General features: G+C 43.6%; 1 protein-coding gene across 8 annotated transcripts in view; it reads left to right on the forward strand.

The window, feature by feature from the left end:
• Positions 1–5,675, forward strand: part of LOC110510252 (sterile alpha motif domain-containing protein 9-like) — a 38,149-nt gene extending 32,474 nt beyond the window's left edge. For all 8 annotated transcript variants that reach the window (XM_021591642.3, XM_036967645.2, XM_090226445.1 and 5 more), the window contains 4 exons: positions 2,838–3,079; positions 3,212–3,331; positions 3,501–3,642; positions 3,809–5,675. In XM_021591642.3, coding sequence (XP_021447317.3) covers positions 2,838–3,079; positions 3,212–3,331; positions 3,501–3,642; positions 3,809–4,119 — 815 coding nt within the window. In that variant the 3' untranslated portion in view covers positions 4,120–5,675. The remainder of the gene's footprint in view (positions 1–2,837; positions 3,080–3,211; positions 3,332–3,500; positions 3,643–3,808) is intronic.
• The last annotated feature ends 11,648 nt before the right edge of the window (positions 5,676–17,323 follow it).

Genomic DNA, 17,323 nt, shown 5'->3' on the forward strand with positions numbered 1-17,323 from the left:
GGTACCGGTACAGAGTCAATGTGGAGGCTATATACAGGGGGTACCCCCTGTACAGAGTCAATGTGGAGGCTATATACAGGGGGTACTGGTACAGAGTCAATGTGGAGGCTATATACAGGGGGTACCCCCTGTACAGAGTCAATGTGGAGGCTATATAGGCTATATACAGGGGGTACCGGTACAGAGTCAATGTGGAGGCTATATACAGGGGGTACCCCCTGTACAGAGTCAATGTGGAGGCTATATACAGGGGGTACTGGTACAGAGTCAATGTGGAGGCTATATACAGGGGGTACCCCCTGTACAGAGTCAATGTGGAGGCTATATGCAGGGGGTACCCCCGGTACAGAGTCAATGTGGAGGCTATATACAGGGGGTACCCCCGGTACAGAGTCAATGTGGAGGCTATAAACAGGGGGTACTGGTACAGAGTCAATGTGGAGGCTATATACAGGGGGTACCCCCTGTACAGAGTCAATGTGGAGGCTATATACAGGGGGTACTGGTACAGAGTCAATGTGGAGGCTATATACAGGGGGTACTGGTACAGAGTCAATGTGGAGGCTATATGCAGGGGGTACTGGTACAGAGTCAATGTGGAGGCTATATACAGGGGGTACCCCCTGTACAGAGTCAATGTGGAGGCTATATACAGGGGGTACTGGTACAGAGTCAATGTGGAGGCTATATACAGGGGGTACCCCCTGTACAGAGTCAATGTGGAGGCTATATGCAGGGGGTACCCCCGGTACAGAGTCAATGTGGAGGCTATATACAGGGGGTACCCCCGGTACAGAGTCAATGTGGAGGCTATATACAGGGGGTACCCCCGGTACAGAGTCAATGTGGAGGCTATATACAGGGGGTACCCCCGGTACAGAGTCAATGTGGAGGCTATACAGGGGGTACCCCCGGTACAGAGACAATGTGGAGGCTATATACAGGGGGTACCCCCGGTACAGAGTCAATGTGGAGGCTATATACAGGGGGTACCCCCGGTACAGAGTCAATGTGGAGGCTATATACAGGGGGTACCGGTACAGAGTCAATGTGGAGGCTATATACAGGGGGTACCGGTACAGAGTCAATGTGGAGGCTATATACAGGGGGTACCGGTACCGAGTCAATGTGGAGGCTATATACAGGGGGTACCGGTACCGAGTCAATGTGGAGGCTATATACAGGGGGTACCGGTACCGAGTCAATGTGCCAGGGGTACAGGTTAGTCTGGGTAATATGTACATGTAGGTAGGGGTAAAGTAAATATTGGGGTACAGGTTAGTCTGGGTAATATGTACATGTAGGTAGGGGTACAGTGACTATGGGGGTACAGGGTAGTCTGGGTAATATGTAGATGTAGGTAGGGGTAAAGTGACTATGGGGTACAGGTTAGTCTGGGTAATATGTAGATGTAGGTAGGGGTACAGTGACTATGGGGGTACAGGGCAGTCTGGGTAATATGTAGATGTAGGTAGGAGTACAGTGACTATGGGGGTACAGGGCAGTCTGGGTAATATGTAGATGTAGGTAGGGGTACAGTGACTATGGGGGTACAGGGCAGTCTGGGTAATATGTAGATGTAGGTAGGGGTACAGTGACTATGGGGGTACAGGTTAGTCTGGGTAATATGTAGATGTAGGTAGGAGTACAGTGACTATGGGGGTACAGGGCAGTCTGGGTAATATGTAGATGTAGGTAGGAGTACAGTGACTATAGGGGTACAGGTTAGTCTGGGTAATATGTAGATGTAGGTAGGGGTACAGTGACTATGGGGGTACAGGTTAGTCTGGGTAATATGTAGATGTAGGTAGGAGTACAGTGACTATGGGGGTACAGGGCAGTCTGGGTAATATGTAGATGTAGGTAGGAGTACAGTGACTATGGGGGTACAGGTTAGTCTGGGTAATATGTAGATGTAGGTAGGAGTACAGTGACTATGGGGGTACAGGTTAGTCTGGGTAATATGTAGATGTAGGTAGGAGTACAGTGACTATGGGGGTAGAGGTTAGTCTGGGTAATATGTAGATGTAGGTAGGAGTACAGTGACTATGGGGGTACAGGGCAGTCTGGGTAATATGTAGATGTAGGTAGGGGTACAGTGACTATGGGGGTACAGGGCAGTCTGGGTAATATGTAGATGTAGGTAGGGGTACAGTGACTATGGGGGTACAGGGTAGTCTGGGTAATATGTAGATGTAGGTAGGGGTACAGTGACTATAGGGGTACAGTGACTATAGGGGTACAGTGACTATAGGGGTACAGTGACTATAGGGGTACAGTGACTATGGGGGTACAGGTCAGTCTGGGTAATATGTAGATGTAGGTAGGGGTATAGTGACTATAGGGGTACAGGGCAGTCTGGATAATATGTACATGTAGGTAGGGGTACAGTGACTATGGGGGTACAGGTTAGTCTGGGTAATATGTACATGTAGGTAGGAGTACAGTGACTATGGGGGTACAGGTTAGTCTGGGTAATATGTACATGTAGGTAGGAGTACAGTGACTATGGGGGTACAGGGCAGTCTGGGTAATATGTAGATGTAGGTAGGGGTACAGTGACTATGGGGGTACAGGGCAGTCTGGGTAATATGTAGATGTAGGTAGGGGTACAGTGACTATGCACCCAGACCCACTTCATTATCTTCTTCTTCTTCTTTGGTGGGTATTAAAGGCTACATCCTGAAAAGTTGTTCCTGTATTTATGTAAACAGAATCCCAAAACAGAAATGGGAAAACTACAGTTTCTGACATCCTCTAACGTCCTAGTAGCAGGACAATCTTCACCATGTCAGACAATCACCACAGTTCACAAATGACCCTTTTCTCTATTGCAGGGAAAGGCTTTGATTCCTTATCTGTGGCCCATGTTACTGGTGACAGTGTGGAAGTTTTGCAGCCGGTCAGGGTGACTGACTCACATGCGGTGGTGGACATCACAGACCTTTCCTTTTGGGGCCTGCTATCCTACATATTCTCATCCTCAGTGGAAGGCCAAGTGTTGCTGTTCCACAAACCGCAACTCCGCAAGTCAACTCTGAACGTACATTTACTTCCCGTGAACGTGCCTGTCATTGAGGTGCAAAAACCCTTACATTCAGGATAAGGACACTTTTGTTGCTAAAATGAATCTGAAAGTCACTTTAGGCAGTGTCATTTGTCTCTCCTCTGATAATCGAAGGACCCTTATTGATAGTCAGCTCTCTTGCAGGTAGAGAAGCTACAGCGGGCCTGCAGATACATTCAGATCGCCTCCAACTGCCCGCTCACCTGTGGGGAAACATACAAACTCTGCTGTGATTCTGCCATGAAAAACAAGATACAACCATTGGTACAATAAATCATATTTTTTCCCATGTTTTTATCAGACATATCCTGGATCATGTGAATGTGACATTGTCGTACCATAATGCTGTGTGATTTTGAAATGTGAGCTGTACTGATGCATGTACTGAATGCCAGTTGGTGGAGACATAACATTGACTTTCCATGTGTTTCAGAAGGAAACGTTTCACCGTGACTACGGCCCCAACTACCACCCCACCTTCCAGGTGTTCCTGGAGGCTGGTACAGAGGATGTGGAGCTTAGGCTTCTGAAGAGAGGGGATGAGGAGGTATGGATACGCCAAGTGCCACTAACCGGTAAGTTGCTATTTAAACCCATCCAGTCCCTTTACTGTGTTACTTACTCTGTGGCTGTCATATATTTATAGTGTAGATCGTATCTATATCTATAGTGTAGATCAGGTATCTTCCATCACAAGTACATATTTGGCAAATGTATCTCATACTTTTCCCTGCCCCCCAGATACCCCCCCGGATACTGCATTGATTGGGGGGCAGGAGGTCGATGCTATGGAGCAGCTGAGGTCTGTGAGGCAGAAGTTTGCAGAAACGGTATCAGAGCCTATAACTAAATGTCTCCTGGACGGGCTCCTGCAGAAGAATGTGATCAATGATTACGAAATGGAGTCAGTAAACGTAAACGCTGAGAGGGCAGACAAGGCACGAGCCATCATCAAAATGGTGCTTAAAAAAGGACCTTCGGCATGTTTGACAATGAAAACACTTCTGTGTAAATTAGACCAATTCTTATGCTCAGACCTGGGTTTGAGCTAGAACACTGTTGGAGAATGAGACAACCTGTTGAGTATACCCATCTCCCGGCATGAGTCTCTTGGCAAACAGTTACAGATGTAAGATCTTAATTTGACCACCTCTGTTGCAGAACTGTCCTTTAAAACTTGAAGTGTATTTTATGTTTAAAAAGGCTTCTAAAGTTTGTAATTTCCAAATTTCAGACTTGATTTTACCTCATGTATTAACCTCTACAAAATGTACTTTAAATGTCCATTAATATAATATATTAATATTAATATAATATGATATTTCACATTTCTTGTTGATTATTTTCCTGCTGTTGGAGACTGGCTCAAATTAAAAGAGGTTAAGGATCTGTCCCTTTTTTTCAAATTTTCGCTTTAAATGACATACCCAAATCTAATTGAGGGTAGCTCAGGTCCTGAAGCTAAGATATGCATTATCGTGGTACCATTTGAAAGGAAACACTTTGAGGTTTGTGGAAATGTAAAAGGAATGTAGGAGAATATAACACATTAGATCTGGTAAAAGATAATACAAGAAAAAACCAACAGCTTTTTTGTATTTTTTTTTTGTACCATCATCTGTGAAATGCAAGAGAAAGGCCATAATGTATTATTCTAGCCCAGGTGCAATTTAGATTTTGGCCACTAGATGGCAGCAGTGTGTGTGAAAAGTTTTAGACTGGTCCAATGAACCATTGCATTTTTCTATTCCAAATGTTGTATCAAGACTGCCCAAATGTGCCTAATTTGTTTATTAATAATTGTTCATGTTCAAAACTGTGTACTCTCCTCCAACAATAGCATGGTATTCTTTCACTGTAATAGCTACTATGAATTGGACAGTGCAGTTAGATTAACAATAATTTAAGCTTTCTGCCAATATCCGATGTGTCTATGTCCTGGGAAATGTTCTTGTTACTTACAACCTCATGCTAATCGCATTAGCCTACGTTAGCTCAACCGTCCAGCAGGGGACCCACCAATCCCAAACAAGTTTTAAGATCCTACATCTGTTCACAGAGATCACACTTCACATTCAACACTGTACTGAGACAAAACTCTGTTAACAATATTAACATGTTTAAGATGGCCGAAGTATAACTTTTTTTACATTTGGAACTGTGTATTGTTGGAAGTGTTTAACAAAATGTACAAATTGTAAACAATCAACATGGACGTTGTTAAAATGAACAGTTGGTCATTAGCTGTTTACCAGCTCTTGTGGCATATCCGTGCGAGCCAGTGCATGCTAGCACTAGAGAAACTTGAAAAATGTTAGTATCAACATTGCCTCAACACACGATTCTGTAAATAAGAACGTCTGGCTGACATTTTGTACATTGTTCAATTCCAGCCAACCAAAATGAACCACATTTATAAGGAAACATTGTATTGTTATTAATGTGAATATTGATCATGTATTTTATTTATTTTTTTACTTATGTTTGTGAATTGGAGGCCTGCATGAAAATGTTTTTTATTTTCTTACAATAGATCCTAGTGCTCGATACACTACGTTTATGAATGTTCTCTCACACGCTGTAAATAAAAGATGATAAAGAAATGTAATCATCGAATATTGTAAGAGCTTTCATTGTCTGCTTATATGCCCTCTTTATTTATCCTACAGTTCTGACTTGGTGTACAGGGAAAACACTGTAAGAACGGCCCATGTTCTGAATTCTGTTGCATTACAACACAAAAGTTTTAAACAAATAGTTATTTTGACTACATCCGTCCTGGCTCGCTCATTAATGTCTTAATCGAAATTACGGATTGCCTCTTATCCGCTTGTCATTCCCTTATGCCATAGTTTGTACATCTCAATTGTCAGTAGAAAGCACATTTTGTTTAAACAAGACAGCCATATCAGCTATGTTTTTTTTTTAAGGCAGTAAATGAAAGGCTGAATGAACTGTTTCGCTGCCAGACAAGGATCCGCTGATAGCCAGGTGTAACAGTGGTAAGGTGTTGGGACTGCTGTTGTGACTCTGCTGTTGGGACAGCTTTATGTCGGCTCTAACAGTTTGTGGGCACCGTTTGTCACCGTTATAGTGCAATTAATGTATTGTTTATTGTTGTGTAGTGACTTTTCTGGCATGCTTCCCACTCATACATTTTTTTAACGATTTACATGCTAAAATCGCCACTGCTTAGTATCATGTGGACTGAACATGACTGAGTGCAAGACACAACAAATCAATCAATCAAATCATACTGCATACTGTATGTTTATGATGTTTGCTATTACCCACCCTTATGATCCGTAAAGGTATTGGTGAAATGATGTGTCTCTGAATATACCTGTTTATTGTACCAGTAGATTGGGTTTCTTTGATATCGTAACACATTAATTAACAACAAAGAACCTGTGTTGATTATTGAGAGGCAATGTTCGCGCTAAACTGTGCGCGGACGAGCAGCTCCCCCGGGACTGAAGAAATATAAGCATGAGGAGAGAAACACGCGATTGAACTTCACTCAACGTTCCAGAGTTTTCCCCGTTAGTTAACACTATCGACATTTCGCTTTACTGTGGGAATTGGGATCGAATCAACGCAAATATTAGTCACCTTCAATGCAACATAGTGAAACAAAACGAACTATGCAAACATTAGTATGCAAAACTAAGTAAACTATGCAAGAGATTTTGTTGAAGGCAGAACACATCAGAGTAGAATTCCATTGCATTGACACGCACGACTCCGGCCCATACTCCATACCTCACAGACCAGTGCGCCATAACCAATCAGAGCTGCAGTATCCCTATATGCAAATCGACCATTGCCATATATGGATCTGTGCCGTTTACTTTGAAATGGACCCGTTTACATCGTCATTAGTAGATGCACTTGTTTGTTTGTTTTGAAATCAAAGCGAGAGCAGCATGTAGCCACGGGTGCACATTTTGTTCACATCCTTTGCTGGTTAGTAGTGAGTTATCATCCCAGTTATAGGTATTTTGTAGTCAGCAATGGGGGAGTGGTTGCTTCCTACAAGAGCACACAACGTGTGCATTTCTATACATCTTTGAAAAGTGAGTCAGGTAAAGAGATTTTTTTTTGTCTTAAAGGGGCAGTGTTGTATTTCTAGACAGGCTTGAATAAGCTAATTAGCCGATCGGCAGAGGGAAGCACGATTTGTCTGATTCTCTGTGATCACGGTATGGGAATAATGATGCATTTTATTTTGTAAAGTGGTTTCTTGCATCAAACAACACTATTATCAGTGACTTCCTTGTCTGAAGGACAAGTGGATTAACAGCTTAATGTCAAGCCCTTCATGTTTTTTTTCATAAGTCTCATGGAATGTAGGTTCTACATTGAACACCACACATGGGCTGCTACTGTAGGCTGAATGATAGAACAGCTATTTCCATGTTAAAATGTTTTGGGATGTAATTTCTGCATTTATTTTGATGGTGGGCCACTCTGGTAGTCCTACATTATAATCAAATAGCCACAGTAGCCTACTTGACCACTGTTAACACTGTGACTTAAAGTGGGGAAAGCCTCACTGTAAAAGCACAATGGAAGTTGCACAGAATTTTCACAATGTTGAAGTTTGCTCTCAGCTGACCTGGAATTTTTGTGAACATTAGCTACAAGATGTAGGGATGTAGGGAGCAACAAGGGCTGAATCTCAATCTGGACACTTTGAGCACTCCATCACTCGATATGCGTTTTCACGAGTCAGTTGAGTCAAGTCATTGAGGGCTCCACTGCTCACTTTGAAAACCTCTTTATGGAATGGGCATCCTATGGACTCAGCGGCCTTGGCAGCATCTTAGCATGTTACCTAGCAACAACATAGCAACTGAAATGACTAATCAAACCCCAGCTAAAACTCTGTTCAAATGTAAGTATGCTTAGCATAGTTTTCTGAGTATAGTTTTACTCAAAATGTTCTCTAAATGGAGTTTGCAAAATAATATATATATATGCGGTATGAGCTGTGTGTTTTGTCACACAACAAAAAAACACAACTCTCAGGTTGAGGGAGCGTGAAATTGGCATGCTGACAGAAGGAATGTCCACCTGAGCCGTTGCCAGAGAATTGAATGTTAATTTCTCTACAGTAAGCCACCTTCAACATAATTTGGTAGTACGTCCAACTGGCCTCGCCACCGCAGACCACGTGTATGGCATTCTGTGGGCATGCGTTTTGCTGATGTCAGCATTGTGAAGAGTGCCCCAATGGTGGCGGTGGGGTTATGGTATAGGCAGGCATAAGCTACAGACAACAAACACAATTGCATTTTATAAAAGGCCATTTGAATACACAGAGACACTGTGACGAGATCCTGAGGCCCATTGTCATGCCATTAATTCGCAGTCATCATCTCAATGATAATGCATGGTGTCATGTCGCAAGGATCTGTATGCAATTCAGGTTTTCTGATCCATGTCCCAACCTTTTTTTTAAAGGTATCTGTGACCAACAGATGCATATCTGAATGCCCAGTCATGTGAAATCCATAGATTAGGGTCTAATAAATGTATTTAAATTGACTGATTTCTTTATATGAACTGTAACTCAGTAAAATCTTTGAAATTGTTTGCGTGTTGCATTTATATTTGTTTTCAGTATAGCTAACTAGCTAGCTAGGTTCACGTTAGCTCCAGCTTGCTGTTGAACGTTACTATCAACAACAAGTGGGACACAATCATGAAGTGGAACGACATTTATTGAATATTTCAAACTTTTTTTAACAAATCAAAAACTGAAAAATTGGCCGTGCAAAATTATTCAGCCCCCTTAAGTTAATACTTTGTAGCGCCACCTTTTGCTGCAATTACAGCTGTAAGTCGCTTGGGGTATGTCTCAGTTTTGCACATCGAGAGACTGACATTTTTTCCCATTCCTCCTTGCAAAACAGCTCGAGCTCAGTGAGGTTGGATGGAGAGCATTTGTGAACAGCAGTTTTCAGTTCTTTCCACAGATTCTCGATTGGATTCAGGTCTGGACTTTGACTTGGCCATTCTAACACCTGGATATGTTTATTTTTGAACCATTCCATTGTAGATTTTGCTTTATGTTTTGGATCATTGTCTTGTTGGAAGACAAATCTCCGTCCCAGTCTCAGGTCTTTTGCAGACTCCATCAGGTTTTCTTCCAGAATGGTCCTGTATTTGGCTCCATCCATCTTCCCATCAATTGTAACCATCTTCCCTGTCCCTGCTGAAGAAAAGCAGGCCCAAACCATGATGCTGCCACCACCATGTTTGACAGTGGGGATGGTGTGTTGCTTTTACACCAAACATAACGTTTTGCATTGTTGCCAAAAAGTTCAATTTTGGTTTCATCTGACCAGAGCACCTTCTTCCACATGTTTGGTGTGTCTCCCAGGTGGCTTGTGGCAAACTTTAACCAACACTTTTTATGGATATCTTTAAGAAATGGCTTTCTTCTTGCCACTCTTCCATAAAAGCCAGATTTGTGCAATACACGACTGATTGTTGTCCTATGGACAGAGTCTCCCACCTCAGCTGTAGATCTCTGCAGTTCATCCAGAGTGATCATGGGCCTCTTGGCTGCATCTCTGATCAGTCTTCTCCTTGTATGAGCTGAAAGTTTAGAGGGACGGCCAGGTCTTGGTAGATTTGCAGTGGTCTGATACTCCTTCCATTTCAATATTATCGCTTGCACAGTGCTCCTTGGGATGTTTAAAGCTTGGGAAATCTTTTTGTATTCAAATCCGGCTTTAAACTTCTTCACAACAGTATCTCGGACCTGCCTGGTGTGTTCCTTGTTCTTCATGATGCTCTCTGCGCTTTTAACGGACCTCTGAGACTATCACAGTGCAGGTGCATTTATACGGAGACTTGATTACACACAGGTGGATTGTATTTATCATCATTAGTCATTTAGGTCAACATTGGATCATTCAGAAATCCTCACTGAACTTCTGGAGAGAGTTTGCTGCACTGAAAGTAAAGGGGCTGAATAATTTTGCACGCCCAATTTTTCAGTTTTTGATTTAAAAAAAAAGTTTGAAATATCCAATAAATGTCGTTCCACTTCATGATTGTGTCCCACTTGTTGTTGATTCTTCACAAAAAAATACAGTTTTATATCTTTATGTTTGAAGCCTGAAATGTGGCAAAAGGTCGCAAAGTTCAAGGGGGCCGAATACTTTCGCAAGGCACTGTACCATTAGCTGAGTAACATTAGTCATCTAGCAACGTCTTATATAGCTAGCTAATTAAATACTAAACACATTTTGTTGTCAACATCGCACGCCCTGAGAAGCAAACTTTCACCCTGATAAGGTTGAGGGTGGAGAATATAACCGGTTCCACTGGCTGCAGAAATGCGTCTACTCTGGGCTTTGAGTAGTTGTGCCTAGTAGCTAGCTAGTAGTAACGTTAATGGGTTCACCACTGTTCTTAAAAGATCCTTCTATGGACCTAACAAAAGAAGTGCAGCTGGTGAGGCTAGTGTCTGGCAGAATAACAAGAAATGGGAGAATTTAAAGAGGAAGTACAAGGTAAAATTAGTTAGTTAGTTAGTTAGCTGTCAGTGTGAGGTTGATTGAGCTACCTCTATTAATTAAAAAAATGAAGCCAGGGGACCAGCCAGTGGACCAGCCAGGGGACCAGCCAGGAGACCAATGAGTGGACCAGCCAGGGGACCAGTGAGTGGACCAGCCAGGGGACCAGTGAGTGGACCAGCCAGGGGAGCAGCCAGGGGACCAGAGAGTGGACCAGCCAGAGGACCAGTGAGTGGACCAGCCAGGGGATCAGCCAGGGGACCAGTGAGTGGACCAGCCAGGGGACCAGTGAGTGGACCAGCCAGGGGACCAGCCAGTGGACCAGCCAGGGGACCAGCGAGGGGACCAGCCAGGGGACCAGCCAGGAGACCAGCCAGGGGACAAGTGAGTGGACCAGCCAGGGGACCAGCCAGGGGACCAGTGAGTGGACCAGCCAGGGGACCAGCCAGGGAACCAGCCAGGGGACCAGTGAGTGGACCAGCCAGGGGACCAGCCAGGGGACCAGTGAGTGGACCAGCCAGGGGACCAGCCAGGGGACCAGTGAGTGGACCAGCCAGGGGACCAGCCAGGGAACCAGTGAGTGAAGCAGCCAAGGGAGAAAATATAAATGGAATGAATTATAATTAAATGAAAATAAAATATTAAAGTAAAGTATAGCCTACTAAATCAACTCTGGTCTCATTGTCAAATTTTTTTCAGTTATCTGTTTTTGACCACTAGATGTCCTCAGTCATATTCAGATCAATTGTTCAGATACATATTGATTGATGTGTCAAGCATTGTGGGGGTGTTGGTAAATCATACAGTATTGAAAGGAGTTGTGCACACACTAAGAGTTTTACATTTCTTTTACAAATCAAACAGTTTTTAAAAATATGAATGATTAAAACACTTTTTTTGATGAATGTTTTTTTATTTTGATTAATGATTCATGTTTTTGATTAACGACTGAAATCAGAGTATAGGTTAAAGGAATGTCTTTGTCAAGAACTTCATTGCAAAATGAGCGCACATGTTTACCATTGAGGCATGTATGACGCAGAGATTAAATCGAGTGATATTAACACACAAGACAAATAAGACCTTTCTATCAAACAAACAATTAGTGAGAAACACTCAGGTGATACAATGACAAGGAACTGATTGCTGATAATAAAATAAATAACAAAGAACTGATGACCTAAATAGGTAGAAAATATAGCTGTTTTAAAAGACAGCTATTTATGAAGGGGGGAGAGAGTAAGAGAAGAGGGAGAGAGAGTGAGAGAAGAGGGAGAGAGAGGGGGAGAAGAGGGAGAGAGGGGGAGAGAGAGGGAGAGAAGAGGGAGAGAGGGAGAGAAGAGGGAGAGCGAGGGAGAGAGGGGGGAGAGAAGAGAGAGAGAAGAGGGAGAGAGGGGGAGAGAAGAGGGAGAGAAAGGGAGAGAAGAGGAAGAGAGAGGGAGAGAAGAGGAAGAGAGAGGGAGAGAAGAGGAAAAGAGGGTGGAGAGAAGAGGGAGAGAAGAAGGAGAGAGGGGGAGAGAGAGGGAGAAAAGAGGGAGAGAGAGGGAGAGAAGAAGGAGAGAGGGGGAGAGAGAGGGAGAAAAGAGGGAGAGAGAGGGAGAGAAGAGGAAGACAAAAACAACAACAACCTCCGCAAACAATTTCTGTGATCCAGGTCAGGGATCACCCTGCCTGATGTTCAGATCACCTGGAACATGATCAAGGTAAACCTCAGGTGTGATCATATTGATCAAACCAAACCAAATTATATATATATATATATTTTTAAACAAAACTATAACTACAAAACAGGTGATCAGAAGTTAGCTAGCTGTACTATATGGTAATTAGAACAATCTAAAATGGCTTGTTCGTTCTCGCTATGTGAAAATAAAAGTGAGGTGATTTGTTGCTCTCGAGAACAGAATGTTATTGTTAGGTGGGACGGCTCGCAGGAAGTTTGCAAATGGATTATACATTTTGGAATATTGATAATTGGCAGTTTAGGATGTCAATTACACATCATTTCAATGCTCATTTTGGCCAAAACACTCTGCAGACTCGAGTGATGAACACATTAGCAAGTGGCCACTCAATAAAGGGATTGGGGGTTTTGGTTGAGATTCAGTCAAGTGTTTTGGTTGAGATTCAGTCAAGATGCTTTTGTTAATCTTACTGCAGCAAACACGTCCTTCAGCTCATTTCTCATCATAATGACCTTGATTAGTTGAATCAAGAGTGGATGATTGGAGAGGAACTGGAAGCAGGACAGAGGAGAGGAGAATAAAGGAGATTAGAGGAGAATAGAGGAGAGGAGAATAGAGGAGAGGAGAATAGAGGAGAGGAGAATAGAGGAGAGGGGAATAGAGGAGAGGAGAATAGAGGAGAGGAGAAAAGAGGAGAGGAGAATAGAGGAGAATAGAGGAGAGGAGAATAGAGGAGAGGAGAATAGAGGAGAAGAGAAGAGAATAGAGTAGAATAAAGGAGAATAAAGGAGAGGAGAGGAGAATAGAGGAGAGAAGAATAGAGGAGATGAGAGGAGAGGAGAGGAGAATAGTGGAGAGGAGAATAGAGGAGAATAGAGGAGAGGAGAATAGAGGAGAGGAGAATAAAGGAGAGGGGAGGAGAAGAGAATAGAGGAGAGGAGAGGATAATAGAGGAGAATAGAGGAGAGGAAAATAAAGGAGAGGAGAATAGAGGAGAGGAGAGGAGAATAAAGGAGAGGAGAGGAGAATAGAGGAGAGGAGAATAGAGGAGAGGAGAGTAGAATAGAGGAGAGGAGAGGTGAATAGAGGAGAGGAGAGGAGAATAAAGGAGAATAGAATCGAGGGGATGAGAATAGAGAGGAGAATAGAGGAGAGGGGAATAGAGGAGAGGAGAATATAGGAGAGGAGAATAGAGGAGAATAGAGGAGAGGAGAGGAGAATAAAGTAGATGAGAGGAGAATAGAGGAGAGGAGAATAGAGGAGAATAGAGGAGAGGAGAATAGAGGAGAGGAGAGGAGAGGACAATAGAGGAGAGGAGAATAAAGGAGAGGAGAGGAGAGGACAATAGAGGAGAGGAGAATAGAGGAGAGGAGATGTGAATAGAGGAGAGGAGAATAGAGGAGAGGAGAGGAGAATAGAGGAGAATAGAATCGAGGAGATGAGAATAGAGGAGAGGAGAATATAGGAGAGGAGAATAGAGGAGAGGAGAATAGAGGAGAGGAGAGGAGAATAGAGAAGAGGAGAATAGAGGAGAGGAGATGAGAGGAGATGAGAAGAGAGGAGAGGAGAAAAGAGGAGAGGAGAATAGAGGAGAATAGATGAGAGGAGAGGAGAATAGAGGAGAGGAGAAGAGAGGAGAATAGAGGAGAGGAGAATAAAGGAGAGGAGAATAGAGGAGAGGAGAGGAGAATAGAGGAGAGGATAATAGAGGAGAGGAGAATAGAGGAGAAGAGAGGAGAAGAGGAGAATAGAGGAGAGAAGAATAGATGAGAGGAGAGGAGAATAGAGGAGAGGAGAATAAAGGAGAGGAGAGGAGAATAAAGGAGAGGAGAGGAGAATAGAGGAGAGGAGAATAGAGGAGAGGAGAGTATAATAGAGGAGAGGAGAGGTGAATAGAGGAGAGGAGAGGAGAATAAAGGAGAATAGAATCGAGGGGATGAGAATAGAGAGGAGAATAGAGGAGAGGGGAATAGAGGAGAGGAGAATATAGGAGAGGAGAATAGAGGAGAATAGAGGAGAGGAGAGGAGAATAAAGTAGATGAGAGGAGAATAGAGGAGAGGAGAATAGAGGAGAATAGAGGAGAGGAGAATAGAGGAGAGGAGAGGAGAGGACAATAGAGGAGAGGAGAATAAAGGAGAGGAGAGGAGAGGACAATAGAGGAGAGGAGAATAGAGGAGAGGAGAATAGAGGAGAGGAGAGGAGAATAGAGGAGAATAGAATCGAGGAGATGAGAATAGAGGAGAGGAGAATATAGGAGAGGAGAATAGAGAAGAGGAGAATAGAGGAGAGGAGAGGAGAATAGAGGAGAGGAGAATAGAGGAGAGGAGATGAGAGGAGATGAGAAGAGAGGAGAGGAGAAAAGAGGAGAGGAGAATAGAGGAGAATAGATGAGAGGAGAGGAGAATAGAGGAGAGGAGAATAGAGGAGAAGAGAGGATAATATAGGAGAGGAGAATAGAGGAGAGGAGAATAGAGGAGAGGAGAGGAGAATAGAGGAGAGGATAATAGAGGAGAGGAGAATAGAGGCGAAGAGGAGAATAGAGGAGAGAAGAATAGATGAGAGGAGAGGAGAATAGAGGAGAGGAGAATAAAGGAGAGGAGAATAGAGGAGAGGAGAATAGAGGAGAGGAGAATAGAGGAGAGGAGAGGAGAATAGAGGAGAAGAGAGGAGAATAGAGGATAGAAGAATAGAGGAGAGGAGAGGAGAATAGAGGAGAGGAGAATAGAGGAGAATAGAGGAGAGGAGAATAGAGCAGAGGAGAGGAGAATAGAGGAGAAGACTGGAGAAGACAGGAGAGGAGAATAGAGGAGAGGAGAATAGAGGAGAGGAGAGGAGAATAGAGGAGAGGAGCGAAGAATAGAGGAAAGGAGACGAGAATAGAGGAGAGGATAGGAGACTAGAGGAGAGGAGAATAGAGGAGAGGAGAATAGAGGAAAGGAGATCAGAATAGAGGAGAGGAGAGGAGAATAGAGGAGAGAAGAATAAAGTAGAGGAGAATAAAGGAGAGGAGAGGAGAATAGAGGAGAGGAAATAAAGGAGAGGAGAGGAGAATAGAGGAGTGGAAAGAAAGGAGGGGAGAATAGAGGAGAGGAAATAAAGGAGAGAAGAATAGAGGAGAATAAAGGAGAGGAGAGGAGAATAGAGGATATGGGAATAAAGGAGAGGAAAGGAGAGGAGAGGAAAATAGAGGAGAGGAGAGGAGAATATAGGAGAGGATAATAGAGGAGAGGAGAGGAGAATAAAGGAGAGGGGAGGAAAAGAGAATAGAGGAGAGGAGAATAGAGGAGAATAGAGGAGAGGAAAATAAAGGAGAGGAGAGGAGAATAAAGGAGAGGAGAGGAGAATAGAGGAGAGGAGAATAGAGGAGAGGAGAGTAGAATAGAGGAGAGGAGAATAGATGAGAGGAGAGGTGAATAGAGGAGAGGAGAGGAGAATAAAGTAGACGAGAGGAGAATAGAGGAGAGGGGAATAGAGGAGAATAGAGGAGAGGAGAATAGAGGAGAGGAGAGGAGAGGACAATAGAGGAGAGGAGAATAAAGGAGAGGAGAGGAGAGGACAATAGAGGAGAGGAGAATAGAGGAGAGGAGACGTGAATAGAGGAGAGGAGAATAGAGGAGAGGAGAGGAGAATAGAGGAGAGGAGAATATAGGAGAGGAGAATAGAGGAGAGGAGAATAGAGGAGAGGAGAATGAAGGAGAAGAGAGGAGAATAGAATCGAGGGGATGAGAATAGAGAGGAGAATAGAGGAGAGGAGAATAGAGGAGAGGAGAATAGAGGAGAGGAGAGGAGAATAGAGGAGAAGAGAGGAGAATAGAGGATAGAAGAATAGAGGAGAGGAGAGGAGAATAGAGGAGAGGAGAATAGAGGAGAATAGAGGAGAGGAGAATAGAGCAGAGGAGAGGAGAATAGAGGAGAAGACTGGAGAAGACAGGAGAGGAGAATAGAGGAGAGGAGAATAGAGGAGAGGAGAGGAGAATAGAGGAGAGGAGCGAAGAATAGAGGAAAGGAGACGAGAATAGAGGAGAGGATAGGAGACTAGAGGAGAGGAGAATAGAGGAGAGGAGAATAGAGGAAAGGAGATCAGAATAGAGGAGAGGATAGGAGAATATAGTAGAGGAGAATAGAGGAGAGGAGAATAGAGGAGAGGAGAATAGAGAAAAATAGAGAAGAGGAGAATAGAGGAGAGGAGAGGAGAATAGAGGAGAGAAGAATAAAGTAGAGGAGAATAAAGGAGAGGAGAGGAGAATAGAGGAGAGGAAATAAAGGAGAGGAGAGGAGAATAGAGGAGCGGAAAGAAAGGAGGGGAGAATAGAGGAGAGGAAATAAAGGAGAGAAGAATAGAGGAGAATAATGGAGAGGAGAGGAGAATAGAGGATATGGGAATAAAGGAGAGGAAAGGAGAGGAGAGGAAAATAGAGGAGAGGAGAGGAGAGGATAATAGAGGAGAGGAGAGGAGAATAAAGGAGAGGGGAGGAAAAGAGAATAGAGGAGAGGATAATAGAGGAGAATAGAGGAGAGGAAAATAAAGGAGAGGAGAGGAGAATAAAGGAGAGGAGAGGAGAATAGAGGAGAGGAGAATAGAGGAGAGGAGAGTAGAATAGAGGAGAGGAGAATAGAGGAGAGGAGAGGAGAGGACAATAGAGGAGAGGAGAATAAAGGAGAGGAGAGGAGAGGACAATAGAGGAGAGGAGAATAGAGGAGAGGAGACGTGAATAGAGGAGAGGAGAATAGAGGAGAGGAGAGGAGAATAGAGGAGAGGAGAATAAAGGAGAAGAGAGGAGAATAGAATCGAGGGGATGAGAATAGAGAGGAGAATAGAGGAGAGGGGAATAGAGGAGAGGAGAATATAGGAGAGGATAATAGAGGAGAATAGAGGAGAGGAGAGGAGAATAAAGTAGATGAGAGGAGAGGAGAATAAAGTAGATGAGAGGAGAAGAGAGGAGAATAGAGGAGAATAGAGGAGAGGAGAATAGAGGAGAGGAGAGGACAATAGAGGAGAGGAGAATAAAGGAGAGGAGAGGAGAGGACAATAGAGGAG

Source organism: Oncorhynchus mykiss, chromosome 29, assembly GCF_057628025.1.
Source record: "Oncorhynchus mykiss isolate SJ-2025 chromosome 29, ASM5762802v1, whole genome shotgun sequence".
NCBI classification, from domain to species: domain Eukaryota; kingdom Metazoa; phylum Chordata; class Actinopteri; order Salmoniformes; family Salmonidae; genus Oncorhynchus; species Oncorhynchus mykiss.